The sequence below is a fragment of the Heloderma suspectum genome, chromosome 1 (genome assembly GCF_057233095.1).
Source record: "Heloderma suspectum isolate Gila_16-S chromosome 1, 16-S_ref, whole genome shotgun sequence".
Taxonomy (NCBI): domain Eukaryota; kingdom Metazoa; phylum Chordata; class Lepidosauria; order Squamata; family Helodermatidae; genus Heloderma; species Heloderma suspectum.
Window position 1 is genome coordinate 291,168,915 of NC_139458.1, and position 27,892 is coordinate 291,196,806.

A 27,892-nucleotide genomic window follows, 5' to 3' on the forward strand; every position below is an offset into this window, starting at 1 on the left:
CATCCTATCTACTGAGCTTGTCATCTGAGGCCTTTCTCCAGATGATCTCAGTAAATGAAGGACAGTGCAGGGAGAGCATTTTTCAGTGGTGGCTCCTCCCCTTTGGAATGCCCTTCTTAGGGAGGGCACTCGTGTTACTATGTTTTAGATGCCAGGCAAAAAAGGTTTTTGTTTTTGTTTTTCCAGGCTTTTAAGAATTGCTCATGTTAACGTTCTGTTGTGATTTTACTGTCTGTTTGAATGAGTTGTTGCTCATTTATTTTGGTGTGTTAGTTTCTATGCTTTATTTTATTTTCTATTTTTATTTTACATTGATTGTTTCTTATTACGTTGTTAGCTGCCCTAGGAACATACATTTATGTTGAAAGTATGGGATATAAATAAAGAAATAATCAATTGATTCAAGAGGAACTTTAGTGTGCATAATTTTCACTAGATGTTTTTGTCTTGACTAAAAAAAAGTGTCTGTTTTATGCACAAACACACACACATGTAGTTAAAATGAATTACGTGAAAGGACTGTAAGCATTATTCTTTTTATTGTTAACATTTGTTTCAGGAATCGGGTGATGGTAGATTGTTACCAGAATGCAAAGATTCTGAAATGAAAAAAGGGCAGCAAATTCCTGTTAGAAAAACAGGGCAAATGGTTACAGTTCATCGCCGATCTTCTGAAGACAAACATGAAAAATTAAATAAAGACAGTCTTAATGTTTCTTGTTCAAGTGAAAGTACAACAAAATCAGGTAACTAAAACTAAAAACGTTTTAAAGTGCAATACTAATCCATGGAATGAAATACATTCATTTTACATATTGCTGTTGATGATGCAGCATAAACCTATGAAGAAATGGGAATTTGAATTCTTAAACTATTGTTTTCTGTGTTGTAAGTGAATAATCAATAAAGTGTGTACATACTGACCTAAGAAAACTGCCCCCTTGGTTATGTAGATCACTTTAAGCTGTAGAGTTACAAGCAGTGACTAGTCAGAGAGCTGCTCTCTGTGGTTCAAGGGATGCTATGCAAGAATGTGAAGAATGATTTTCATCTGCAAAGCCACAAACAGCTTATTGGTGTTGTGTCCCTTTGTTGACAAGTGGGCAGGTTGCCCCATCATGCTAGCACTAGGATCTTGTAAACGAATCCTTCCCTAAACCATGCTGTGAGGCTGTGATTGAAGCTTCCATGCCTTGAAGTAAATTCCATTTAAAAAATCTGACATATTTAGGATCAAGTTGTTACATCTGCTGGCTATCCGTAAACCAATTCATTCCAGGTAGTGAGGGACTTAGGGCACAATCCTGTTGAGTGAGTTGCCAGCCTCCGAAGTTGTAGGCTGGCGACTATCCTACGCAGGTCAGGCGGAATATGGAGGTGGTCTTCTCTGTGCTCCGCCCACCCTGCGTTCTTGGCTATACGCACGATTTTGCACATCTAGCCGGGGCATTGGAGCGGGGGTGGGAATGGGCCTGGAGACCCCATAGGAAGCAATGTAAAAGGGCTTCCATCATCTCCTCCTTGCCCCTGGGAATGCCCCCTTTTGCCATCTCTGCGCTCCGTTTTATGAGTATGGAGAGAGAGCTGCTGCGGTTCTCTCCGCAGCGGCTACGAGGGGTGGAGGTGGGAAGTGCAGTTTCCTGGCTCTGAGCACTGTCCACAAACTCAGAGCCAGTAAACCGAAAAATCCTACGGCTCTCTAGACAGTGTCCAGTGGCCATAGGATTGCTCTCTTTATTTCAATAAAATGATAAACAGACCTCCTTGATCTTTTTGTTAAAAAAAATCCGATAATTCAAAATTACTTCCCCACTGCATCTTCCTTCAGAGGGAACTTCATAACAGTCCCTTCCGTTACGTCTTCTGAACTTTTGAATTCAAGTTAATGAAGCTATCTAACAGTGCTACTTTGTGCCATATTTTAATGTAGGTGTTCAGGATAAACAGGAAGTCAAGAAAAAGAGAACAGAGAAAGGAGGAACAGCCAGTAATGTACACCCACCTGCTGCCTCTGCATCCAAACCTTCTGCTGATCAGATAAGGCAAAGTGTTAGACAGTCACTTAAAGAAATCTTGGAGAAAAGGTATGGATGGTGCACCAAACAAATTATTGTTTCGGTGGTTGTTAACTGGAAAAAATAAATAAAAATGTGTGTATTTTTCAGGCTTGCAGACTCTACATTGAAGATTTCTGAAGAAAGAGCAACAAAAGTTGCAACTAAGATTGAAAAAGAACTATTTTCCTTTTTTCGGGATACTGATTCCAAGTACAAGAATAAGTACAGAAGCTTGATATTCAATCTCAAAGATCCAAAAAACAAGGTACTGGTGTCATCTGTTAGCTGTGGGTAGTATCCAAATGCTAGCGCTTCCTAAAACAATCCCAGAAACAAGTGAAAAACGCTAGTTTCTAGATTGGGGCAGATCAGTGGAGCTTGCAGAACGGAGCTTCACTGACCTGTGCCATTCTGGAAACGAGTATTACTTTAGGAAGCATTAGCTTCTCATGGTTCCTTTTCTTCTACTTCTCCCCTTCTTCACCCCCCTGCCCCCGTAAGCCAGTGTCCTGGTTTGCAAATAACAAGAATTCATGGGTTGTTTAACCCATGAATTGTTAGGGATTTGCAGGAGCAAGTGAGCATGCTGCCTCCTACCCACTCACTGCTTCTGCTTTGCATCAGGATTCCAAAACAACCAAGGAATGCCTTGTTCCTGGGTTGTTTGGCATGACATGTGAACCCAGAACTCTGGATTGTTGAAGGGGAAACAACCCAGAGCTTTAACGAGCAAAGGGCTGGATGTGCCTGATCTCGGAAGCTAAGCAGGGTCAGCCCTGGTTAGTATTTGGATGGGAGACCGCCTCTGAATCAGGCTTCCTGCATTGAGCAGGGGGTTGGATTTGATGGTCTTGTAGGTCCCTTCCAACCCTATGATTCTATGATTTCTATGAACAAACCATGGCTTAAAACTCTGGGTTATTTCCCCCACAGCAAGTATGTTCAGTTGTACAATGGAGAATATGCATTCTCTGTGTACACTGAATGTGTTTAAAATCCAGTTCAGTCTGTAGATCCATTGTCTGGAGTACAAAGAAGCTATGTCTCTGCTCAAATTAAATAGGCAAGAAAGAGAAATCAACACTCCCCCAAATCTGGGGGCTGGGGGGGGGGGGGGGGCTGGGGGAAATTTCATTTTTTTCAACCAGTAGTGTTCAAAAAATAGTACCATTGAAAACTCAAACCTTTTAGATTGCTTAGACATCATTACTTCTAAAAACATTAACTATATTAAAACATTTGATTCTATCTTTGCTTTGAGAAACAGCATACCAATTTAATAGAGCCACCAAAGCCACTAAAGCTAACTGTAGAGTATCTGTATTGGTATAGAATTTCTGTAGAGCAGCCTTTCTCAGCCTGATGCTCTCCAGTTGTTTTGGATTATAACTCCCATCATTCTTTTCAAGTGGCCACACTGGCTGGGGATGATGGGAGTTGAAGTCCAAAACATCTGGAGGGCACCAGGTTGGGAAAGCCTGCTGTAGGGCACATAGAGAGGGCAATTTTTCAGAAGTTACATACAGGTGGGATTGAAATATCTAGCATTCTTGCTTTTATGATTGAATCTGCATTAAAAGCTTGTAGGTGTTTGGGTTGTTACCTATAACTAATTACCTGTTGCTCTTCCAGATACTATTTAAAAGAGTATTGAAAGGTGAAGTTACTCCAGACCATCTCATAAGAATGAGCCCAGAAGAACTGGCTTCCAAAGAATTAGCTGCATGGAGGAAAAGAGAAAACAGACACGTATGGCTTATCTATAAATACTTAATAGGTCACCTATTTCCTGGTGGTAATTTATTTAAATTTCAAAGAAGGTGTTACATTCTCTGTGGATTCTGAGTTTAAAATTTAGTCTGAGATTGCAAAGGAACTAAGGTTGTTTGATGAATGTTCCTACCAATTTCGGGATTTTGTACTTTAAAATGTGGTTTGTTCACAAGTTAAACAACATCATCTGGTCGCTAAAATGGTTGTACTTCCCAGGGGTGAATACAGATTGCACTGCTGGAATGTGTCTTCAGAGTCACAGTGTGTGTAGATGAGTGAAAATTTTATGTGCTGAGTATAAAAAGAATGTAGGAAGCTGCCTTACACTGAGTCAGTCCATTGTTCCATCTAACCCAGTATTGTCCACACTGATTGGCAGCACCTCTCCAGGGTTTTAGGCTGCAGTTTTTCCAGCCCTACCTGGGGATTGAACCTGGGACCTCGTGCATGCAAAGTATGTGCTCTACCACTAAGCTACAGCCTCTTCCCATAGAATAAAAGCCCTAGTTCTGCCACCAAGGTGATGGTTGTAGATGGTGACCCACAACCACCTCCCCATAATCTGTGCTGTCTGAGGTCTAATAGTTTCTTTCTTCAGACATCAGCCACGGTGTGTGCGTTTTAAATAAGGGATAATGTTTTAAATGAGTGTGAATTTATATGTGCTTATCAAAAACGGCTTAGAGCAAAAGGGTTTTAGCAAATATGAATTTAATTGATCTAAAATTATCATTCATATGACTGCTAGGAAGGTTTGTGATGGGCAAATCTTATTTTTCTAGCAAGATGCTCTTAATTGATGGGCAGGCTTGTAAAGATGGCAAAGATTCCTAGGGAAAATAGGTGCAGTATATACTTGTGTGCCCTGTTCACACAGTTATTTCAGATCTCTCCCCACCCTCAGCTATCAGTGGAGGCCAGGCCAACATGTGTTGGAGGCTGGGAGCAGATGGTTTCCTCTTTTTAGTAGTATCACTAAGTTACATGCCTTTATTTTTTCCTATAGAAGTGAATGTTTTCCAGGGGAAAAATTAAGGTATGCTTTTGGCAAGGTAGTGGTGTGCATGTGTGTGGGTAGATCCTGCTGAGAGTTGAGTCACCAGTGTCTGTGGCAGATACCAAGTTTGAACTGTAACTTCTTGAGCTTTTACTTTGTCTCAAAGGAGTGAATATCTGCCTACCTCCAAGTTTATATGGGAAAAATAAACTGAAGAGTAGTGCCTTCCCAGTTTGAGCCAAACCTGTCCCCACATTTGCCACTGATGAAATCCTGTGAAGTACAGCAGCCTTTTCCAACTTAGTGCTCTCTAGATGTTTTGGACCGGAACTCTCAGAATTCCTGACCATTGGCCATGCTGGATGGGGTTCATGGGAGTTAAAGTCCAAAACATCTGGTAGGTACCAGGTTGGGAAAGGCTGGTGTACAGAATATAGTTTTAGAACATGCATGTTTGTGGGGAGTCTTAAAAATGTTCACCTTTGATAAAATGATTTCTATCTACTGAAAAAGGATCTTTCAGAAGTGTAGCTATTCCATCCTTGGCAGTTGAGGGAAACCGGAGATAATGGCTACATTCAGATTTAACACTAAACTATGGTTTATCATTATATCAGCAAGCCTTGAGCTTGTCAGCTCCCCCATGCCTCTCTTCCAGCACAGCTACAAGGAGATCAGAAGTCTTTGCTTCAGTTTTTAACTATCCTAAGTTTAGTATTATGTCTGAACCTGGACAACTGTGGTTAGTCTTAACTGTGGTTAGTCTTAACTGTGGTTAGTCTTAACTGTGGTTAGTCTTGTCTTGTTTCAGTAAATCACAGTTAACTTCAAACTGGCTTATGAAGTCGGCTTGATCCAGTAAACCATAATTGAGATTAACCATGGTTTAGGGCTAGGACATAACAGTAAACTATGGTTAATTGAAAACAGAAGTGAAAGCTTTCAGTATTCTCCTTGTGGCTGTGCTGGAACAGGGGAGGAAGGAGCTCAAGGCTCATGCACATAACACTAAACCATAATTTAGTGCTGTGACTGAACCAGGCCAGTGCCTCTCTGGCAGTGAAGCAGTCATAGATTCATTACCTCCACTCTTTGTCATTCTGCCTAGATCTTCTACCTACTGGTCATGCTAAACCATTAATGCAGAAGAAGAAATCCATTTTTCATCTTTGACATGGACTGTATTTCCGTATTTTAGCGTTTCATATCTTAAGGCTTCTTCTTAAGGGGTTGGACTCGATGGTCTTATAGGTCCCTTCGAACCCTACTATTGTATGATTCTGGTGGTGTTTTTATAGGTTTTCACGTTGTGCATCTAATCTGTTCTTTGTTGTTTCTTGATAGACAATTGAAATGATTGAAAAAGAGCAGAGAGAAGTTGAAAGGCGACCAATCACAAAAATTACTCACAAAGGAGAAATAGAAATTGAGAGTGAGACTCCAGTAAAAGAGCAAGAAGCAACCATAGAAATTCAGGTAAAAAATAGTTTTATTATTAACATACAGTTGTGTATTTAAACTCAGCAATACATTGATTTTGTTAAACTAGGTAAAATGTTACGCCAGGGTGGGTAACCTGCAGCCCTCAGCCTGATATCAAAAGCCTGCATTGCATGCAATCAGTTCAGACCTCTGGCAAGAGTAATCAGTCGCTTCCCTGGCAGCCTGCTGTGTATGAAGGAAGAAGGAAGACAGAGAAAGAGAGAGAGAGAAGGGGGGTGGCAGAAAGATGAAAGTGACCCATTCACTTTTGGCTCTGGCCCTTCCCTTTGCTGGCTTTGGCCCCTCTCACTGCCAACATGCAGCCCCTAACAGATTACCCATGAGGGAATATGGCCCTTGACAAAAAAAAAGGTTGTTCCCCTCTGCCTTAAGCAGTACAACTGAATGTGTAGTGCATCTTGATTTTTATTGATTTGGTCCAGTTGAGAGATCTGTATCTCTCTCAAAGGACACACACATCTCTTCTGCAGGCAGCGGTTTCCTGTTAATTTTAATGGTGAGAGCTAGACCGCACATGTAAAAATAAATGTGTATAAGGATTGAATGGAACTGTTAAATGAAACTTAACATTGATTTTTCTAAACTTTTCCCCACAGTATTGATGGTACATTGTGTCTCCTACAACTATGAATGCAGTCAGGGGCATTGCTAGGTTCTTAAAAAGATCCATGGCACAGGCCCATAACACAAATTTGCATATACACAAATCTAAGTGCACATCTAATATATATGTGTGTGTGTGCGCGCGCGCGCTTGCATGTGTGTATAGATTACATACATACATAAGAAGTGTGCACTGACCCCCCCCCCCCTTCAACTCAGACCCTGATTCAGCGTTTTGGAAAACATTCTGCTTCTGCTCTGGCCAATTTGTAGTTGGACCACTTCAGCTCAGCACCAAACCTGAGTCAAGGTTTGGAAAAATGAGTCTTTATGCTTCCTGTTGACTGCCATGGGAAATTAGAAAAAAACTGTAACCTTTTTCTCTGGTAAGAACTGGATGATAATTTCAGGCATAGTAGCCCCCTAGAAGGGGATTACACCTGCCCAATGTCAGAAAAATAGGTGCAGGGTTTATATCTTGATTTTCTTTCAAAGGGAATTGCCAATAACATTTAAATTCCTTGGAAGAATTGGATAAAAATTTCAGGATTCATTGCTCCATCAGAGGACATCATGTCTGCCAAATTTCAGAATGCTAGCCACAAGTGTTTTTGTGCAAGGATGACCTTGACATTTTGAAGTCTCCAGAAGAGGACATACTTATCTCCCTATGTTCCTTGTGGACCATTGTTCTGAAAATTACAGACAGCCTAGAGTTGTCCCTAAGTAAGAAACCATCAAAGTTTCAGAAGGATAGGTGCAGCAGTTCATGTGGAAGGGGAGTTCTCCAATTTGGGGGAGGGACTGATTTGCTTTCCCTTCCCTTCACCCCTTCCCCAATAGTTTTTGAGTAAATTTATATGAAAATGCACAGCTCAGTAGAGGTGTCCACCAGGCAAGAAACCTGCAAAGTTTCTGAAGGATATACATGCATTCTAATTTAGAATTACTAGAATTTATTTACATTTCACCAATGTTGGCAGCAGGGGAACATGGGTGGGAAGGTGCTATTGCACTCATGTCCTGCTTGTGGGTTTCCTATGGGCATCTGGTTGGCCACTGTGTGAACAGAATGCTGGACTAGATGGACCTTGGTCTGATGAAGCATGGCTCTTCTTATGTTCTTAAATAGAGATTGCCTCTGAGCATGTGCACAATGTTTTTCTTTCACCACTGAGCACGTACATTCTCCCCCTACCAATTCTATTCCCCTCCATGCAACCGTCCCTCCTCATCCTACCATCCTCCAGCAACTCTTCATCAAAACAGATGTCTTGTTTTGTGCAACTCCTCTTTACCTGATCCTTGTTATGCACAAGCTCTTGTTGTATCGTCCTTCCCATAACTTCATTTGTGCCAAATCTTCACCAGGATTCAGCCAATGAGTCTGTTTTCAAAACTGGGGCTAAATCATGGAGAAGCTCTGAGCATGTACTAAGTGCCTTTCCCTCACCACTGAAGCTAGAGTTCATGCAAAAAACACCCCCAAACCCACAAATGACAAAACAGGCATAGGACTGAGCTGAAAAGGTAGTCAATTCATTAGACGGAATTGGGTAGGTACTGTATTAAACCTGCAGTATCATGCTCACAACTCAGGACTTATTTCTGAGTAAACATGCAGAACATCAAGGTGCAAACCTCCCTGTAAAAGTAACTTGTGCTGGAATCCTATGCACACCTTCCTGAGGTAAGCCTCATTAAACATAATGGGACTCCTCAGGAGGCATACATAGGATTGCATAGATTAGCAATATTTATTTCCCCTCCAGTTAAAAAACTAACCCAAAACTCCCTATTTTTTTAAAATTAAAGCTTTCTCTTCACAGGAACATAGGAAGCTGCCTTATACTGAGTCAGACCGTGGGTCCGTCTAGCGCAGTATTGTTGACACTGACTGGCAGCAGCAGCTTTCCAAAGTTTCAGGCAGGATTCTTTCCTAGCCCTACCTGGGGATGCTGGGGATTGAACCCGGGACCTTCTGCATGCCAAGCATGTGCTCTGCCACTGAGCTGCAGCCCTTCCTGTTGCTGGATAATGGCAACTGACAAACAAAACAGCCCCAGATTCATTTCTCTGCAACCATGTGAACCCACTCATCTCAAAGACTTGAGTGAGGAGGAGGAGAAAAAACAACCCTCTTGTCTGTTTGTATAAAGTCAAATACAATTCAGACATTCTCTTGCCTGCAGAAGAGAATTCTCTTTAAGAATTCCCCAAGATATACTCTGGGTAGAATAAAGAGAGAAAGGAAGGAAGGAAGGAAGGGGAGGGGAGGGGAGGGGAGAAGAAGAATGGTGATTGGAAATGTGCATGGGGGTGGGGGGCAGAGAGAATTCCCTAAGCCAAGTGGCTCCTTTCAGAGAGGTAGTACTTCAGAGGAATTGAGGAGGCTGTGCAGGGCTTGCAAGGATTGCACATACTTAAATGAACTTTATGAGGTGAGGAGGCTGAGGGTATTTTCTAGCTTTTTTAAAACGTAGAATCTTCTTAAAAGCCACAGCAGTTTCTTGATCATGACGCCACATAGTCCTAACCCTCCCTTTGGGATTATTTGAGTCCTACAGCTATTTTGGAGAAATTAAAGTGGAGGGGGAAAAAGAAGTTTGTAGAGGCTGATTGGATCCTTTGCTGTACTGAAGCTGCTAAACTTCTGCAGGAGCCAAAGGTTCCAGTTTGGGGCAGTAAAATCAGATGCTGTGTGAAATGGCAGTATTTCACATGGAGCTCTTTCTTCCCTTCCTTCTCCCTCTTCAAAATTTCATTGCAGGCAAGCTCCCAACAGTGAGCATGTAAGAGCAGAAAAGAAAAGTAGAGGGAGAGAGGTTTTTTGCACCTCAAGAAAAACCTGCGCCAGAGATTAGGGGTAGTGACCTAATGGTCACCTTAAACACCTTCTGATTAGGATCTCTAATCCCCTGGGTGACTTGACAGTTTTTACTTTTTGTTTTAGACTTTGAGAAAAGAACACTTTACACATGGCTAGTGCAAAAGCCACTGGACCCGACTGTCTGAAATTTGGTGGGTTCAGTCAGCTCCATAGGGCCTGCTAGGTCCTCAAATTCCATGAATTTATGTGGAAGCACAAAAAAATTATAGCTCTTTGCTTTGACACATTTTCTTGAAAATAGCAAATTTTACCCGCGACTAGCACAAAAGCCACTAGACCTAACTGTCTGAAATTTGGCAGGCTCTGTCAGCTCTCTGGGGGCTTCCAGGTCCCCAAATTCCATGCATGTATGTGGAAGCACAAAAAAATATATATCTCTTTGCTTTGGCAGATTTTCTTGAAAATGGCAATTTTTTCCTTTGACTAGCACAAAAGCCAGTGGACCTAACAGTCTGAAATCTGGCACATTCAATCAGTTCTATGGGGGCTACTAAGCCTCCAAATTTCATGTATTTATCATACCAACTAAAAAGGTTATGGCCGTGTTTGTTTTCCAATGCAAGTCAATGGAAAAATGTAAAAAAAATATGGCAATTAGGACAGCTCAAAAGATCCGGGGCACAACTCAAAAAAGATCCAGGGCCCGTGCCCAGGGGACCTACTCCTAACGATGCCCCTGAATGCAGGCCTAACCCCCAGATCTTGAGGGTGTTAGGATGGGGTAGGTGAAGCCTTCTGCTGGTAGCGAGAGCACCTTTGCCCTGGTGGCCTCTGGTAGGCCCACAGAAATCTCAGAGGGAATAGATCTCCTGCCAGCAGTGTTTCCACTGGGAGTAGGCCCTGAAGCAGGGCATTCCAGGGTCAGGCAGCCTTGGATCCACTCGATTTATAGCATCTTATAGCGTCCCCCCAAAAGGCCCCAGGATCATACTCCTTGCTTACACCAGCCTGAAGTTGCCATAGGCATTTCTTCTCCTGCTGAAACCGGGGGGGGGGGGGGGGGGACGACACGGACGGACGGACTGCCAGTAATGATAAAAGGTAAGACCACTGCTTGCCGTGGCTGGCATGAGGCAGCAGAACTTCACGTGGACAATCTGCCACTCCCCCACCCCACGTAGTATTTCTCTGCTAGTTGAGAGTTAATTGGCCATCATTTGCCACTGTTACCTTTTTGTAAAATGCAGAATATTTTATGTGACAGTGTTAACAAATTGTCTGTCTCCCCATGTGCAGGAACCTACTCCAGTTAAAATTGTGGAGAAGATGGAGGAGACTGAAAAAGATAAAGAAATTGATGAATCCACCACTCCTGATACAACAAGTCAACATAAAAACCATTTATTTGATCTTAACTGTAAAATTTGCATAGGTAATACTGACTAGCATGTTTAGAAATTAGTGTTTGCTTCTGGATTTGACCAGTCCTTTATAACTAATATAACCAGAGCTCCTGATAAAGACAGAATTTATCTTAATTTTAGTGAGTGAAAGAATGGGAGCTTCATAGTGGGATGAACTGTAACTGAACTGAACTATATTCTCTTTAGTGATTATCTGGAAATAGTTGAGCTGCTTTACTCAAATTATAGAAATGTTCAAAGCCTCAATTTTTAATGACAGCCAACAAGATTTTTAAGCATTATAGCAAGAATTGTTATTTAATATTAGGGTCAGATTTTTTTGCTGGTCTGGCATGAGTTGTGCTTTAGTGAAGCTTTCCAACTTATCTTTTCAAGGTCGAATGGCGCCGCCTAGTGATGACCTTTCTGGGAAAAATGTGAAAGTTTCAGTTGGAGTTGCCCGTAAACCATCAGACAATGAAGCTGAAAGCATAGCAGATGCACTTTCTTCAACAACAAACATTTTAGTTTCAGAATTATTAGAGGAAGATAATGAGTTGCCAAATCCAGCACTTGCCTCTGCTTCAAGCTCTAGGTAATCTTTTGTGATTGCTACTTGTCTCAAAGAATTATGCCTCCTGTACCTAGCTAATATAATGTGTGAATTAAATACATAAATAAATTACATGGTTTGAAATAAGGTACTGCATTCCCTTGGCAGGAGGGCTGTATTCTATAGATAAGGTTAAGGAGTGAAATGTTTCAAACAGAAGTGCAAATTAAAAACTGCTCAAATTTTCAGAGACTTGAATGTGTGACTCTGATATATGAAACCTTACTTAGTGATGCTTCATACAAAATTTACCACATCAGAATCCGCATTTCTTTTGTGGATGGGATGCTCCTCATGCCTACAAAACATCTATCTGTCTATCTATCAACTATCATCCAACCGTCCGTCCATCTATCTATCTATATTCTTATGGGGAGCAGAGTATACAAATAGACCATTGAAATTCATGTTTCTGGTCATTGTAATGTGTGTTTGGGATATGAATTAGAATAATACAGAGCACCACACATACGTAAATTGCCCCTATTGTCTATGATGATTGGTGTGGTAGGACAAGGGTTAGGCTTACAGAAGTGTTACTTTGAATCGCAAACCATGTGTTCTCTAAGTCTTTTATCTTGGGAAGTTGCCTTTCTGCTGGCAATAACATCTCCGAGATAGCCAAGCAAACTTTGTGTCCTCAGACATGATCCACCATTCTTATTTATGCCCAGGGATGAAGTGTTCTGAAAACCAGACATTTCCTTCCTGTCTCCTTTCCACCTTCACAAGGACATTACCTTCCCAGTCTTCTTCTCTAACCAGTCCATGCCTTTGGAATCTTTGTTGCATGTTTGCTGGGCATTGGCATCTTATCTGGACCATACTGGGAGCTTCAGGCAAACATGACACTATTTCCCACTATGAGGGTCTCCAAAAGGGAAAGCCAGTCTTCATGCAGTGCTTTCCTGCTGGGTCTCCTCAACTATCCATCTGTCTTACTAGCTGGCTAAACTCACCAATCCTGAGACAGTCTGGGCTCATTCCACTAGAGCCATTGCAACTTCTATAGCTTGCAGTGGTAGACCTTTGTCTGGCTGCTACATGGTTCCAGCCCTCTACTTTCATTCGGCATTCTCAGTAGGCTATCTGGGCCAGATTAGACATCTCCTTTGGAAGGGCCGTGCTCGGCTCTCTGGCTTCTTAGCACCTGCCCACATCCAATAAGTGACCTTGGTATGGGACTACAGAGAGATCATGAAGAAGAAAGATAGGCTGCTTACCTGTAACTGTAGTTCAAGTGATTAGTCGTACAGTCACACAATTCACACTCCTAATCTTGTCACAGGGGTTCTTTTGCAACTGTTCACATGTTGCTTCCATTTTTATAGCCACTGTGTCAGTTGGAGGTTTGAACTGAGTGGGAAGGTGGGAGCCATGCTACTTAGAACAAGAGGGTGGATGGGAAATGGGCCACCTGCCAAAGTATCTTTTCTAGCTTTAGAAGCATCCTGAATTAGGTGCTGCGCAGGCACAGAACCCATATGTTTGACTGCACAAATGACCACTCAAAGAACTATAGTTATTGGTAAGAACATATCTTTGTTTGCTTTTCTTCATTATTATAATTTCTCATGATCTTTCCAACCAAATACTGGCTGTATGTGTAGTAAAATCCAAGTAAACCTATTTAGATTGGAACTAATTTTGCACATACTTCTTTTAATGTGAAATGTTCCAGCAGCTGCCCTGTTTCTTGTCCTACCCCCCACCCACCCCCACCCCAATATCATAGGATAGACAGTTTGTAGACATTACTTCTTTACACACTCTCATCCTTCAGATCAGAAACACCTGGCACTGTTGAAAGTGAAACACTATTTCTAGCTCGTCTGAACTTCATATGGAAAGGCTTAATCAACATGCCATCTGTCGCAAAGTTTGTTATCAAGGCTTATCCGATATCTGGCTCTTTTGAAAGTTTAACAGAGGTAATGTACTCAATTGCATTATCACTTTTTAAAATAATCCTCTCTGAATTTTCTTTTTACCAGGGACATTGAATCTTTTGAGTATGGTAGTGTAAAACCACCAAGAAGTGTTCATTGTCTTTTCCTATGAAAGTTTGGACTATACCTATTTGCTTAAACCAGCCTTCCTCAATCTGGTGCCGTCAAGATGTATTGCACTACAACTCCCATCACCATTGCTTATGCTGGCTGGGGTGATAGGACTGGTAGTCCAGCACTTCTGGAAGGCACCAGGTTTTGGAAGGCTGGTTTAATAGATGCTTCACGTCCAGTCTTTCTGCAGTGATGACATTAAGTGTTAGATGATAACAAGGTATATCAGGGGTTTAAACCATAATCTTAATCCAACACCCCTGCTCTTTTGACTGGTTTTTTTTGCTCATTGGATTATTAGGTATAGTTTTATAAAATGCATTGAAGAAATGTGCCTTCTATTATGATTCATGAGAATATAATTCTGGCTTAGTTGTTGAATTGTTAAGTTCATAACAGTGCTTCTCTATAACTTCTTTAAGATGTTTTAATGTGTATATTAATCATTTTAAGAGTGAGTATTGTTTTGCAGTAGAGACATACATAATCTTTTCCCCCCTAGGATTTGCCAGATAGTATCCAAGTAGGTGGCAGAATATCACCTCAGACTGTTTGGGAATATGTTGACAAAATAAAAGCCTCGGGGACAAAGGTAAAAACTAATTTATTAATGTTCTTGAAATGTGATACTAGATTTTTCTTATGTTGATGCTTAAAATGTTCTTTGATTTTAAAAATGCACAGAATTTCATGGTGCTGCTACAGTTTGGCATAAATTCACCACTCCCATTTGTGCTGGATTCAGTACAGAACACAGAAACAACTAGTCCTTTCATATGACAAAGCTAGTGAAACTGTTCTCTCTTCAGCGATAAATATAATGCCTCATTTTCAGCATATGTAGTGGTGGTCTTACTTCTGAGGTCCACTCCATAGTCATTCGGAGCAGGGCATTTAGCACAGTAGTACCCACTATGTGGAATAATCTTCCCCCTGAAATTAGGCATGTACCAACACGCTTTATTTTTAGGTGGATATTGAAAACCCATCTGTTTATATAAGCCTTCCCTGTGAGGTATAGCCTTCCATCTTTTATAGATTATTCTGTGTATTGGTCTTTGTTTTATGATTTGTGTAAACTGCCTTGAAATCTTTAGATGTAAGCACTTTATAAATATTTGTAAAGAGATAAATAATAAATATTTCCCACATATGTGAAAACCAGAGACTGGTATATTACAACTTACATGGTTTTGGCAAGAAGTGAATTGGTAGCAGGAAGCAAAAGAACATAACTTCCCAGTATGAAGCATGAAAATCACTCCACGCAAGAACATTAATAAACACTGAAACCTTTTGCTAATACACTTTGCATGTCTTCAGGTAATGTCTTCACGATGCCAGAATGGGCAGCTAAAATCCTGCTTTTACTTAAAAGTAGAATATGAGATTTTTGTGTATTATTTTGCACATTGAGACTACGTACCTCTGGCTTGGTCTACTGGTCTGATTCAATACAATTTCTTTCAAGAAGCACTGATGTCATATAGTGTACGTATTCCAGGTCTGTCTGCTTTAGAAGGAAGGCTGCAGACGTCCACATTAGGCCCTGGATAGTTGAGCAAATAACTTGCTTACCTCTAATTACTGTCATTTGAGATTGCTTCATAACCACAAGTGGCTTGCTGGACAGCCCACTTGGTCTGGCCTTAAACAGAATGTCAAAAAGTGAGGAGAGTCCCCTTCTACTTAGTGGCAATCTGTGAAAACCAAGACCTCGCTTCTCAAAGACTTTCCAGGAGATGAAATCCTGTGCAGTGTAAAAATCTTCTTGAGTGGGAAGCAGCCTTTTTAGTTGCATGAGGTTTCAAGACTTGCTGAGCTTCATTTTTTAAGTTCCAAGTGCACATGCTGAGATGGTTTCTAGCATCGTGGTCTTCACTGCAAGGTCCACGGGCCACTGGCGTCTTGCAAAAGCTTCAGTGGCGGCTCGCAAAAGCTGAGGCCGTGGAGCGGGAGGAGCGGGAAATTATGCGCACCCCTCCTCCCCTGCCAGGAGGACCTGCCACTTCCATGCTTCCTGTCTTTGTGGGAGGAGGGTTGTCCCCGGAGATCACTCTCAGTATAGGTGATCTCCAGGGACACCCCTCCTTCCACAAATCCTAGCTCTGAGGAAGGACCCCTCAGAGCCAGGCATTTGGGTGTGGCCACATCTCTGAAGAGCCACGGCAATGTTCTTCTGGTGGGTGGGTGTAGAGGAGGGAGACAGACCAGTAAGGGAAAAAAGGAGACAGACACGGCAGGGGAAGGAGGAAGACAGATAGTGCCAGACTGTGGGTGGACAGGTGGGGGAGGAGGGAGACAGACACAATGGGTGGTTGGTGGGGAAGACAGCTGCTGTTTTGGGAGGGAAGGGTGGCTCTCACGCCGATGTTTGTTTGTTGTTGTTTTTTTGCCAAAGTGGCTACCACTTGAAAAAAAGGGAAGGCCACTGCTTTAGCACATGTTTCAGAAAGTAAGGATGATGGTTTCTGGCACTCCCCCCACCCCTGGACTGAATTCTGGTTTTAAGAAAGAGTTGACAAATTATAAATGAACTGCTCCCCCTTTTCAATAGGAAATTTGTGTGGTCCGTTTTACCCCTGTGACGGAAGAGGATCAGATTTCATACACGTTGCTCTTTGCATACTTCAGCAGCAGAAAGCGTTATGGTGTAGCAGCGAATAACATGAAGCAAATCAAGGATCTATACATTATTCCTTTAGGTGCCTCTGATAAAATTCCACATCAGTTGGTGCCTTTTGATGGTCCTGGTAAGTAACAAAAGTAGGCTGAAAACTTGTTTTGGACCCAAAGTATGTTTGGAATACAGATCTAGTTTTTAACATTTTAATTACTGGAGTTTTCATTATCCTATTAGTTTAGGGCTTTTATTTTGGGAGCATTCATGAAACCTGTGAATGTGGGAAGCCGTGTGTGTGTGTGTTTACAACAGCCGTGCATTTCTGCTTCCTTTTAGCTCATGAATAAAGTTAACACTCTTGATTTAACAAGTATTAATTATTTTGCAGGGTAGGAATTCTGCTTGTAAGGAGCAACTCTTGAAAGATACATAGGAGTACATTTGATTAGTACTTCTCCAGTTACAGTTAGTAACATCTGTGAATCACTTGAGCTTTTTCAGATTGTGGATACTTAGGTAGCTTTCTGGTTGAAACATTTTTGTTCTCCTGAGATTCATGTTTATCTTATTAATTATACTACTATGATTTTTTTTAATTTAGGAATTGAAGTACACCGACCCAATTTGTTGCTGGGGTTGATCATTCGCCAGAAGCTAAAAAGACAGGCCAGCGCAGTTGCTAATACAAGCACTACTCATGCCGAAGAAGGTCCCGAAAATTTGCCACCAGAAAAGAAAAGTAAACCAAACAAATCTGAAGTCCTTCATTCTGAATTAGTAGAAAAGGAAGAAGAAAATGACTTCTTTAACTCCTTCACAGCTGTGTTGCACAAACAAAGGATTAAGTCACAACAGTCTAATACAGAAGAAGTAACAATGAGTGAACCTGTTGTGGAGAGCATCAAACTTGAACCACCAAAGCCCCTGCGGTTCCTTCCTGGAGTTTTGGTTGGATGGGAAAATCAGCAGTCTGCTCTTGAGCTAGCAAGTAAACCATTGCCAGTAGATGACATTCTTCAAAGCCTTTTGGATACTACAGGGCAGATGCCTGAACATATCCCTCCAGCTATAGTTCCGTTTGCTAATAAAGATCTGCCTTTATCAGACAAACAGGCAAGCATAAAAGAAGAAAAAATTGACATTCCAGTAGTAACTGCTGGCATTGAAGAAACTAAGGGTAAAAAGGACAACTCAAAAGAATCCACTGACAATATCTTAACAGCCGATACACCAGTAGCAGATGTCTCATGTTCTACAGGAAATCTGACAAGCCTAAGTCTTAAGGGGAAACCACCAGATGTTTCTACTGAAGCATTTTTAGCAAATCTAACTATTCTGTCACAGAACAAAGAAACCAAAGAAACTACAGAAAACAATCAAAAGTTGGGTGACACAGATAATGTTTCTCAGGAAAGTAAAAGGACCACAGATTTTCCTGTCCCATCAAGTGTGGGAAAAGGAGTTGGGAGCAATAATATTGGTATAGCATCAATTGATAGTATGATGCATAATAGTTCAAAATCTCCACCATTCATTAATCTTAAAAGAGATCCAAGGCAAGCAGCTGGACGAGGCCTACAAAACAATGGTTCAGAAAATGAAGGTGACAGTATTGGAAATGAAGAAATACAAAATAGTCAACAAGTAGAGACTTTAGAAACTGAACAGACAAATCTAGATAATAAGCAGCCTTCGGGAAATGACTTGGCTGCAGATCAGAGTGATAATCAAACATGCAAGAAGACATTGGCTTCAGCTGCATCTAAAACAGATAACTCATGTTCCTCACAGCTGGAAGATACTAATCAGTTGCACGAGGAAGCACTATTGCAAAGCATTGAGACGGTACATTCTGTTAGGCGAGGATTATTGCCACCACCATCATCATCATCTCAGTTTGAAACTGAAAATTCTTGCCATTCTGAATTCACTACCAAAATACCCAGTCCTGCTGCAAGTGGAAACTTCTCGCCCATCAGGACTCCGCAGCCCAATTTCCAGCATGCGAAAACTACTCCGCCTGCTTTTCGGTTTCAAGGGGTTGTTGCTCCTACCTTTCCTCCACAAAACAATCCCGTGTTTGGGTTTCCCCCTCATCTGCCTCCTCCACTCCTTCCTCCTCCAGGCTTTGGCTTTGCGCAGAACCCTCTGATGCCTTGGCCCCCTGTGCTTCATCTGTCAGGTCAGCCCCCACATTTTGTTGGGCCAGTTACACCAGCACCATCCCTGGCTCACAAACAGTCAAGATTCTCAGGGCCAGAACACTTTTATCAGAGTAGAGACACTAGGAGACCAGAAAGGCGTCACAGTGACCCTTGGGGCCGGCAAGCTCCACATGTGGAGAGGGCATTTAGTAGGAGGAAAAGTGATCAGCATAGGCAAAGATTTTACAGTGAATCACACCATCAGAAAAAAGGCAGACATGACTGGGAGCCAGATTCCGAAAGGAATAGACATAGAGATAGAAACCAGGATAAAGAGAGAGAGAGAAAAAGCAAGGAGGAAGGACATCGAGACAAAGAGAGGCCGCGAATTTCACATAGTGATAAGGACTCTGAAGGCAAATCCTCAAGAGAAAGTAGGAATCCTGAAAACAAGGATGTTCCGAAAAGCGAAGAGCGTGCTCATGAGAAGGAGAAAGAAAGAGAAAAAAGTAGGGAGAGGCATAGAGAGCGAGATAATGAAAAAAACCGAGATAGACATCACAAAGACAGGGACTACGGTGACCGAGGGAAAAGCAAAAGGTAAAACAAAACAAAAAAGGCACAGGTTGTCTTCTAAAGTTTTAAATGAACAAGGAATAATCTGTTTTAAATACATCTTAAAACTCTCTGTAAAAAGTATATGCTTGGGTATAATTGTGCCATCAATTCTCCTTTTTTATATTCAGTGTTTAGTGTTTCGTAGGAACCAGTCTGGTTTGGTATCAGTCCATGTACCATTTATTCATTTTCTTTTACATTCTATTGACCTAGGAGTAGAGTTGAATAGTTCAACATTTTACACTGCTTGTATAGTCAAGATTGTAAGGGTTTCCTTTTAATATGCAATAAAAGGCGCATAAAGGTTCTTTGTCAAATTTGGCTTCAGTTGAGATATTTGCAGCCTCTGGTGATTTGTGCTCTTTCTTTGATGATGCTCCAGTTAACTATAAGGGTGGATTTTGTACCATTTACTCTTCTAAAACAGCACTGGCTTTTTTTAAATGGACTTAGGCACAGCCTCAGAATCCATATTTGAATTCAACATACAGCAAAATCTGAATGGTGTTGAAGACTTTCAAAAGAACAACTACATGAAAAAAGAGCAGTATTGATCATGAGATATTTCCCACGCATCTGAAACAGTTTGTAAGCAGAAATTAAAAGGTCACTTGGTCCAAATTGTATTGCTTTAGGGCACACTTATTTTAATAATATTTTTACACCGTGAGCCTTTATGCTATGATTTGTATTAATTTTCCAACCATTTCTCATGCTTTGAAAACTTGAATACCTAAGCCTGTACATGACATTGTGTTTTACTATCCTTTATATTGTAAAATGTAAATATTTTAAGGATATTTTGATTCTACAAATGATAAAGCCTTCTCACAGCCGTTGTTTGTTTGATTTTAATAGATGTGAAGCAATAGGCTAAACCAGTATAACAGAAAGATGTATAAATGTGGCTTGGCTTTACAATTCATGACTGATAATTTTTAATAACCCTAGGGTTTTTAATAAATAGATCAGTAAAAATTTTGTGATTTTCTGTGGAAAATTATAGTATATTGATGTTTCTGTTGGATACCATTGCACTGTTCTGTTCAGCATCCTGTTTCAAAGTATTTCGTTAATTAAGAGCATTGTGCATAAAGAACCTTCTTGAGTAAATCACCTTTTGCACTTCGGTATCAAAAGAAACTTCCTTCCAATAATATGTGATTAAAACAAATTGTTAGGCTATTTTAAAATCCTATTTAAATATAACAGCCGATTTGCAAAACTTGCACATGGCTTTATATAGTCAAATTAAAAATACTATACCATATAATGCTTGATGGTAGCTTTTATTTAAAATATGGCTATTTAGATGGTTGGCTATTAAGAAATGGGTTTTTTTAAGTATCATGTATGTTATGTTAATTTGAAAGAGAAATTCAAGATCATATTAATTTTGATGTAAATTCTTGTGCATGGGAGGCATTTGAAACTGCACCCAGCTTTTTTGTATGCAAGCACATAGAACATCCTCTTCATCTCCTTTGCTTTAGCCACAGCTTTCTATGTTTCATCAGCACTTGTGAACACCCTCTAATCAGCAATTCTTAGCTAGCTAGTCTGCCAGTGCCAAGTGGCCATCCTCCTGGTGTCCTTTTTCCTTTATAGAAAGTAGAAAACTAGCTTAATATTCTGCATAGTATCAGACATGCCTAAAATTAGTATAATTTTTAATGTAGGGGTATGGGCAGAAGGGGTAGGGAAAGCTTTGGGTTCCCAAAGTGGGGGTTTCTGGGAATTGATATCTGACGTTTCAGAGAAATCTGAAAGGGAACCAGGTCCACTTATTGTGTAGCACTGAATCTGAGCTTTCATATATCAAATAAAAGTCCTGGAGTGTGTCCCCCTTGCCTTAGTACAAATGGGAGAACAGCTAAAGAGAAAAGAGTTGCAGCCACCCATCCCCTTCTGCTCTTGTAGTGAAGTGGTGACCTGTTCAGGCTTTCATAGAATCATAGAATAGTAGGGTTGGAAGGGGTCTATAAGACCATCAAGTCCAACCCCCTTCTATTCAATGTTTTCCTTGTACATTCTTATGTATGTACATAAGACTACATACAAGTCTTATGTAGACTTACATAAAGTCTACTAGGTTAACTGCTGATGGTATTGTATCGCTATTGGATGGGTGAAAAGAACAGCACACTTTTCCTTAATGCCTGTGTGCTGTCTCTCCTTTGGGGCTGTGTGTACTGGCCAGAGTACCAGAAATGTGTAGAACTTAGATGGAAATCAAAGGTGCTCATGCTCTCTCATCCCTCCTGGCTATTTGGCCGGTACCTAAACGCATGTGTTAGAGGGCAGGGCAAACACCTTATCTCATTCTTTTTCTGAAAGCTGGGAGTTTTTTATTCTGAGGTATTTTTGTTTCAGAGCTGCTTGGCAAAAGCCTCTTCATCTTCCCCTGCCTGCCACCCCATTAGCATTCCATTGTAAAGTGAGTTAGTGGAGCCATTTCCCATGTCTCTTGCGCCCCTCTCCTTTAGTCTTACTCTGTGGGTAGGAAACTTAACCCCTTCTCCTGAATACACATGGTTGTGGGAGCAAAGGGTAAAATTTAGTAAGATGGCATAGGGAACGACTTTCAAGAAGTGCACACTATAGAGTAAATGTCTCTATTCTGGCCAGTCCCCATAATTTATTGTGTTAGAGTTATACCATTGTGCAAATATTCAAGGCCTGCCAGATACTTGGGGAAATGTAGTAAAGCAGCCTACCTAGCTAGACCCCTACCAACTGAGTTCCATGGTTGGAAGATGGGCCATTCACGTAAAGCTTCATATGCTAATAGACAGGTGTCATGAATGATTGTCTTGCTAGAAGTGAAAATGCATGAGGGTCACCTTCATTGAGCTAGACCTGTTTTTCTTGACACACACCTGCACTGATGCTCCAGGATGTCATAAGACATTAAAGGACTTGGGAGAGGCTGCCATTGTTACTGGGTACCTCCGAAAGGGGTGGTTCTAGCCAAAGTGGACAAGTTGCTATTCAGCCATCTTATTTGTTGTCATCAAGCAGCCCATGGAGTGCATTATCAGTGACAAGGATCTGAGGTGGGATAGGTTTCAGTCTCTTTGCTGTGGGCTTAACCTTCTAGGCAATCAGTCATCAGGTCCTCATGAGTAGATACCAATATTTACTGTTGGAGATTATGACCTGGTTCGCACAACAGCCCACAGTGGCTTCATTTACCTGTGGGGACTGTCGTGTTGCACTGGACACCATTTTTGTATGGCGCCTGGCTTACTGTGTTGTGTGAACCCAGACAGCAGGGGTTGTTTGAGGGTTAGACAACCCTCAACCCTAAAACAAACGATGCAAAAATGGTGCCCACAGGCGCCCGGCACAACACGCCGGCCCCATGGGTAAATTAAGCCCCAGTGGGCTGTTGTGTTGTGCAAACCAGGTCAATGAAAGGAACTAGGATAGTGCAATCAAAGATATACCAAGGGTCTTGGACTTTTGGTGGTCATTGGCATGACAGTCACAGTGATGTACCACATCTGGGTCAAACCATTGTTTTGCAATAGGAAAGCAGGCAAAGATCAAAAAGTTCATTTGACAGTTCATCTTTGATGTGGAAATGTGTGAAGTCTTGCAGAAACTTATTAGGTCCTTTGGCATCGCTCATTCAATTTCCCTATAGAGAAGGCAGTAATTTTCCTGTTGGTCCTAGCACTAAAAGATGGATGACTCCTCTCACAAGTTACAAATTGTGTGAACTTCCCAGACTTCTCGTGAATTCGATCACTGACATGCCAATTCTAAATCTGATTTCTAGGAGAAAACTGAGTAGGAAGGTAGTTGCCTTGCTCTCCAGCATATGTATTGCCCAAATGACTGGCCAACCAAAAATGGCAAAGGCACAATCCCTTTGACTTGTGTATCCTGACAACTGTTCACATAAGCCTAAATATATGGGTACGTGGTAGATATTTGAGAAAGCACTGGGTGAAATCTGATGTCACATGAGCAGATTTCTCCTCCTATGCCCCTGCAATCTAAGGTACCACAACTCTTCAGAGCAAATTTGGGGCACATGTGAGGGGATGCATGGAGAGGGGGAAATCATTCCACCAGTGCTGTCCGTTCCACTGATGGATAGACATCACTGTATACAACCCACTGGTTATAGGCTACAACTCTTGTTTGTGATTTACTCCAGTAAAAACTGGAGAAGAAACCCACTCCTATGATATAAACGTTTTATTAGACAATAAAAACAAGAACCAAGTGAAGGGAGACGTTAACTGTTTTAGTGACTATATTTTATTTAAGAGCTATGGAACAAACACTTTTTTATTTTCATACATCTTTATTTGGATACTTGTTTAGAAGTGTCACAGTTTGTTTATTCCAAAGCAGTGTGCTATCAGAATCAGTAAGGAAGGTTTACATTTATTGATGGCTGCTTAGAAGATCAGCACCTCAAAGGATGAAATTATAAGTGCACTGTGAAGTGAGTTTGAAATCACTGGAACTTCCACATAAATATGTTTAGCAGCATGGTGTTATGCCAATGTGATAGAAATAAAAGTTGAAAAAACACTTATGAAAATAAAATGCTTGCTACATGTTCCCAAAAAATTTATTTTTCAGTGCGAGTCAGAACACTTACCCATAAAACTATAACAATTTCCCTTGATTCTTGGCTGTCCTGAGTTATGTTATGTTACAGTTATGATGGAATGTTATGTCTTGGTCCTTAATGTGGGCAAAAATGAAGGTTAATAATTACCCATCAGCATCTAAATCACAAGGCCTGGTCTACACTAGAGGCTGGCAGAGATAGTTTTTTCAGTAGCAGCCTCCTATCTTTGTAACTCTGTCCCAAAACAAGTAGGTATGGTCCCTTCTGTTTTAGTTTTTAAATAGATCTTAAAAACGTGTGTTTCAGTGTTCTGGTAAACGTGCTGTGAGTTGGATTTTAAATTAGTTTTAGTTTATAATTTCATTGTTTTATTTATGTATTAAACTTGTTTTATAGCTTTGCCCTGAAAGGTGGCATGAGTCCTTTTAAATCAAGAAAGACATGATGGTTGTTTCCTGTACTGGTAGAATGGACAATCTATTTCAGGCTGCAGGTTAGGAATCATATTTTTGAATGGCCCCTTATCTCCCTCCCTCCCTCCCTCCCTCCCTCCCTCCCCAGTGAAAATAAAATAATCCCTGCAAATTGAAAACTAGCACAGCAAGTTGACAGGTTCTAGTCCATCCTCCTACTGTACTGGTGTTTTATGTAGCACCATCTATGTAGATGGTGCTTTTCAAATAACGGGTATGACAGGTTCCTAACCCAAAGGGCTTACAATTTAAAGACACAGGGAAACTACAGTTCATTTTTTATTTAATAGTGGGCCATAGGCCATTCACATATACAAAGGGGAAACTACAGAAGGGGAAATTGAGGGATGGGTAAGCAGGGGAAGAATATGTGATTATTTCAATTACACATACTTGGGCTTTGTTACAATAAGATATAGGGCAGACTTCTCTAACATGGCATCCTCCAGATATTTTGGACTACAGCTGCCATCAGCCCCAGCCAGAATAGCCAATGGTCATGGGTAATAGGAGTTGGTGTCCAAAACATCTGGATGGCAGCAGGTAGAGCAAGGCTGGTATAGTAACTAAGGGGATGATCCAAAGTTTCCTGGAAAAGGTGAATTTTGTGGTGGGACTTAAGGGAAATAAAGGGAGGTGATCACCCAGGCATTCTGGGCAGTTGTTCAAGGCATAAGGGTCAGCAAGGGAAAATGGGAGTCATTTCAAAGAGTTTGGCTATATGCAGTGCTTGTTTTAATGTGTGTGTGTGTGGGGGGGGGGGCATTTGAAAATGGCATCCCTCATCGGCAGCCTAAAGTACAGTCCGTTCTACCATCTCAAGACAGGAGCGCTATCTTTAAGAAATGTCTCTGCATCAGTGATGTATGTAGGATGCTGCACAGATAGAGATGGAGATGGAAATAGATATTTTGTAGCATGCTAGTTCTATATCTGCTCCTTCCTCCCCCCCCCCAAGCTTCCTTAATATCACCTTTAAAATCCAGACTCTTCCTTTTTTGCTTTTAGTACTTTTTGTGTTTTTCCACGTGCATTTTTCTAGAAAACCCCTGCTTCCAAGGAGATTAGAATGGAGGTACCCAAGTAATAGACACAGTGTTGTCATTTCCCCCCTGAAAATGTGGCTTTTGAAAGAAAATTGTAAACGTTTTCTGTATTTCTATCTTATTTGGCATTTATTTTCTGAATAATTCTAAAACTTGAGAGACTATGAGAAGATGCTAATAGAAAACACATATAATTTACTATATTGAAAACTTCATTTCATTGGTTGCTGGGTACAAAGCTGCAAGTGATAGAAGTAATAATAGAAAACAAGCTTTGCTATTTTCAAAATAATATCTAAAACTGATTCAATTAATGTTAATTAAAACAATAATGACCTCAAGTATTAGCTGATAAGAGGGTTTTTTAAAAAAACCACACTTTTGTGATGTTAAGAAGTTGCAGTGAGTGTAAGCAAAGGTGACTTGCCATTTCTGAGGAAGAGCTTTTATCTTGTGTACATGTGGCAGAGACTAGCTGACTGAGCAGATAGGCAACATCATCTTGTCAATTTCCTTGTGTGTTACCTACTCTGCTTCCCAGCTCTGTTTGACAGCTGAAACGTACAAGGGAATTGACCAGGCAAGACTACACATATCTCTCATGAGTGTGCACTTGTGAAAGACAGACAGACAGACAGGCAGTAGTAGTAGTAGTAGTAGTACTAGTACAACAGCCCCAATTGGGAATTTTTGAAGAACTGATTTTTTTTTTAACGACAGGGAACTAAAAGGGGTACCAATTGGAGCTAGAAGGGGGAGACAAGATGGATTTTGCTGCAAAGTCCCCTAGGATACGTCCTGGAGCCAGCTGGAGGACTGAAGGGGAAAGAGAGGGAGAACAAGCCATGGCAAGCCCAATAGGCTGTGGGGGTGTACTGTGGGCTGTTCCACAAACAACCAACCCTCCATAGCTTATTCACAGGGTAGCTTAGTGTGATGTGTGAACCCGCCCAGTGATTTGAACTAACTAGCCAACTCTTTGGCTGCAGGTTTCTAGTATCCTATTATGGATCATGCACGGTAAGTATAGCTTTATCTCTTGCACCTATACAGGCAGCTTTTATTAATTAATCCTTATCTCCACTATAGACATTATAGCCTTCTGCCTTAATGAGCATGATCTTTTTAGAATCTTGAAAAAGAGCAACATCCTTAATTTTACCAATGAGCTCTCGATTAAAAAGCCCTGAGGTGACAGCATCTACTCTACTATCAAGTCCAAATCCTCCAAAATAGCAAATGCCTCCATAATTTAGAACAGTGTATTTTCTTTGTGAATCTAGATCTTCAAAGAGGACTAGTTCCTCATCAAGATACACTTTAATGAGAGTCTTGTTTTGTGCAATGGTGACAAAATACCATTTTTTGCAACACAGAGACTTTGTGTGGAGAATAAGAGGGGTGGCAATTCTTTCTCCAAGGTTAACCACAACTTTCAGCTTTCCATTAACAAGCCCTACTGCAAGGAAATCATTGTCTTCGTTCTCAGCCTTTCCTAACCATACAAGTAAACCATCCATCTGATTGGTAGTAAAATTAAAAGATATTTTAGTTAATCTGAGGTCCCTTGTTTGATAAATGGGGTCTATGTATTTGATGTATGAATTGCCTGTAAATTTTGCACTAAAAAACGATATCTGTTTTTCACACCGGAGGCCTGACCAGCCAAGTCTACATGCACATGTGTATGAAAATAAAACATGGTTAAGTATACAAACACCTCCATGCAGACACTTAGTGTATGAACAATAAGTAGATTGTTCACATAACCTCCCCATCCAGTGCTTGGGACATAAGCAAGAAAAACTAGAGTTTTCAACTTTGCACTTTCCATTATTTTTACACACTGTATATCCACAAGACGTTCCGTCACAGTCGCCTACATTTGCGCCACTTTTAGCTCCATTTTCAGTCAGTTTTAATTCTTTGTTATTGACCAGAATCTCTCGAATGCAGCCACTAAAGCCGATGGGCTCATCTTTGATTGCCATGGGATTAACCAAGTTTAAAGAGGATACTCCTCCTATGTAGAAATCTGTGTGCGTGTCTAAGGCCGTCATGCCACTGCTAGCTCTCTGGGTTATATTGATGCCATTGAAGTCCAGGTAGCCCTCATTGCCAACTCTTCCTGCTTTAATTAAATACCATGTGCTATTGGTGATGTGTACATTTTGAAACGTCTGCAGAATTACTGTTCTGTCACCAAGGTTGTAGCGCAGTTGTATATATCCGTTTACTAAGGAGATACTTAGGAAATCGCCTAGGGAGAAGGAAAAACAACAATGTTCTAACATTCCATGAGCAGGTACAATGTTTATTAACAAGGCAGTAGAGAGTGGCCTTGACGTTGTACAGACCAAGCCTTCACTGCACAACTTGTGACCCAGCAAGTCAAATGTGCCCCACCAACCCACCCCATTTTTTCACAGTTCGAAGGCAGGCAGCAAGAACAGGAACCCCTGGTGTCTCTTCATATGTGGCTGGTAGTTTGTGGTTTGCAGTGTTTAATCCCAGCAGTGAGCTGACCAACTCCACTGTCATGATCCAGCAAT

General features: G+C 41.1%; 2 protein-coding genes across 8 annotated transcripts in view; one reads left to right on the plus strand and one right to left on the minus strand.

The window, feature by feature from the left end:
- Nucleotides 1-27,892, plus strand: part of PHF3 (PHD finger protein 3) — an 84,151-nt gene that overhangs the window by 40,770 nt on the left and 15,489 nt on the right. For 4 of the 7 annotated variants that reach the window (XM_084826870.1, XM_084826865.1, XM_084826868.1 and 1 more), the window contains 11 exons: nucleotides 560-746; nucleotides 1,931-2,084; nucleotides 2,166-2,322; nucleotides 3,690-3,806; nucleotides 6,172-6,303; nucleotides 11,060-11,195; nucleotides 11,563-11,761; nucleotides 13,563-13,710; nucleotides 14,345-14,434; nucleotides 16,400-16,595; nucleotides 17,067-19,209. In XM_084826870.1, coding sequence (XP_084682996.1) covers nucleotides 560-746; nucleotides 1,931-2,084; nucleotides 2,166-2,322; nucleotides 3,690-3,806; nucleotides 6,172-6,303; nucleotides 11,060-11,195; nucleotides 11,563-11,761; nucleotides 13,563-13,710; nucleotides 14,345-14,434; nucleotides 16,400-16,595; nucleotides 17,067-19,209 — 3,659 coding nt within the window. Of the gene's footprint in view, nucleotides 1-559; nucleotides 747-1,930; nucleotides 2,085-2,165; nucleotides 2,323-3,689; nucleotides 3,807-6,171; nucleotides 6,304-11,059; nucleotides 11,196-11,562; nucleotides 11,762-13,562; nucleotides 13,711-14,344; nucleotides 14,435-16,399; nucleotides 16,596-17,066; nucleotides 19,542-19,680; nucleotides 20,501-27,892 lie in introns of those variants that run through there. The other 3 variants (XM_084826866.1, XM_084826871.1, XM_084826867.1) reach the window with 2 other exon arrangements.
- LOC146359226 (protein eyes shut homolog) overlaps nucleotides 25,716-27,892 on the minus strand; it is a 249,636-nt gene continuing 247,459 nt past the window's right edge. The window contains exon 13 of the mRNA XM_084826874.1: nucleotides 25,716-27,600. Within this exon, the coding sequence (XP_084683000.1) occupies nucleotides 26,408-27,600 (1,193 nt within the window). The 3' untranslated portion in view covers nucleotides 25,716-26,407. The remainder of the gene's footprint in view (nucleotides 27,601-27,892) is intronic.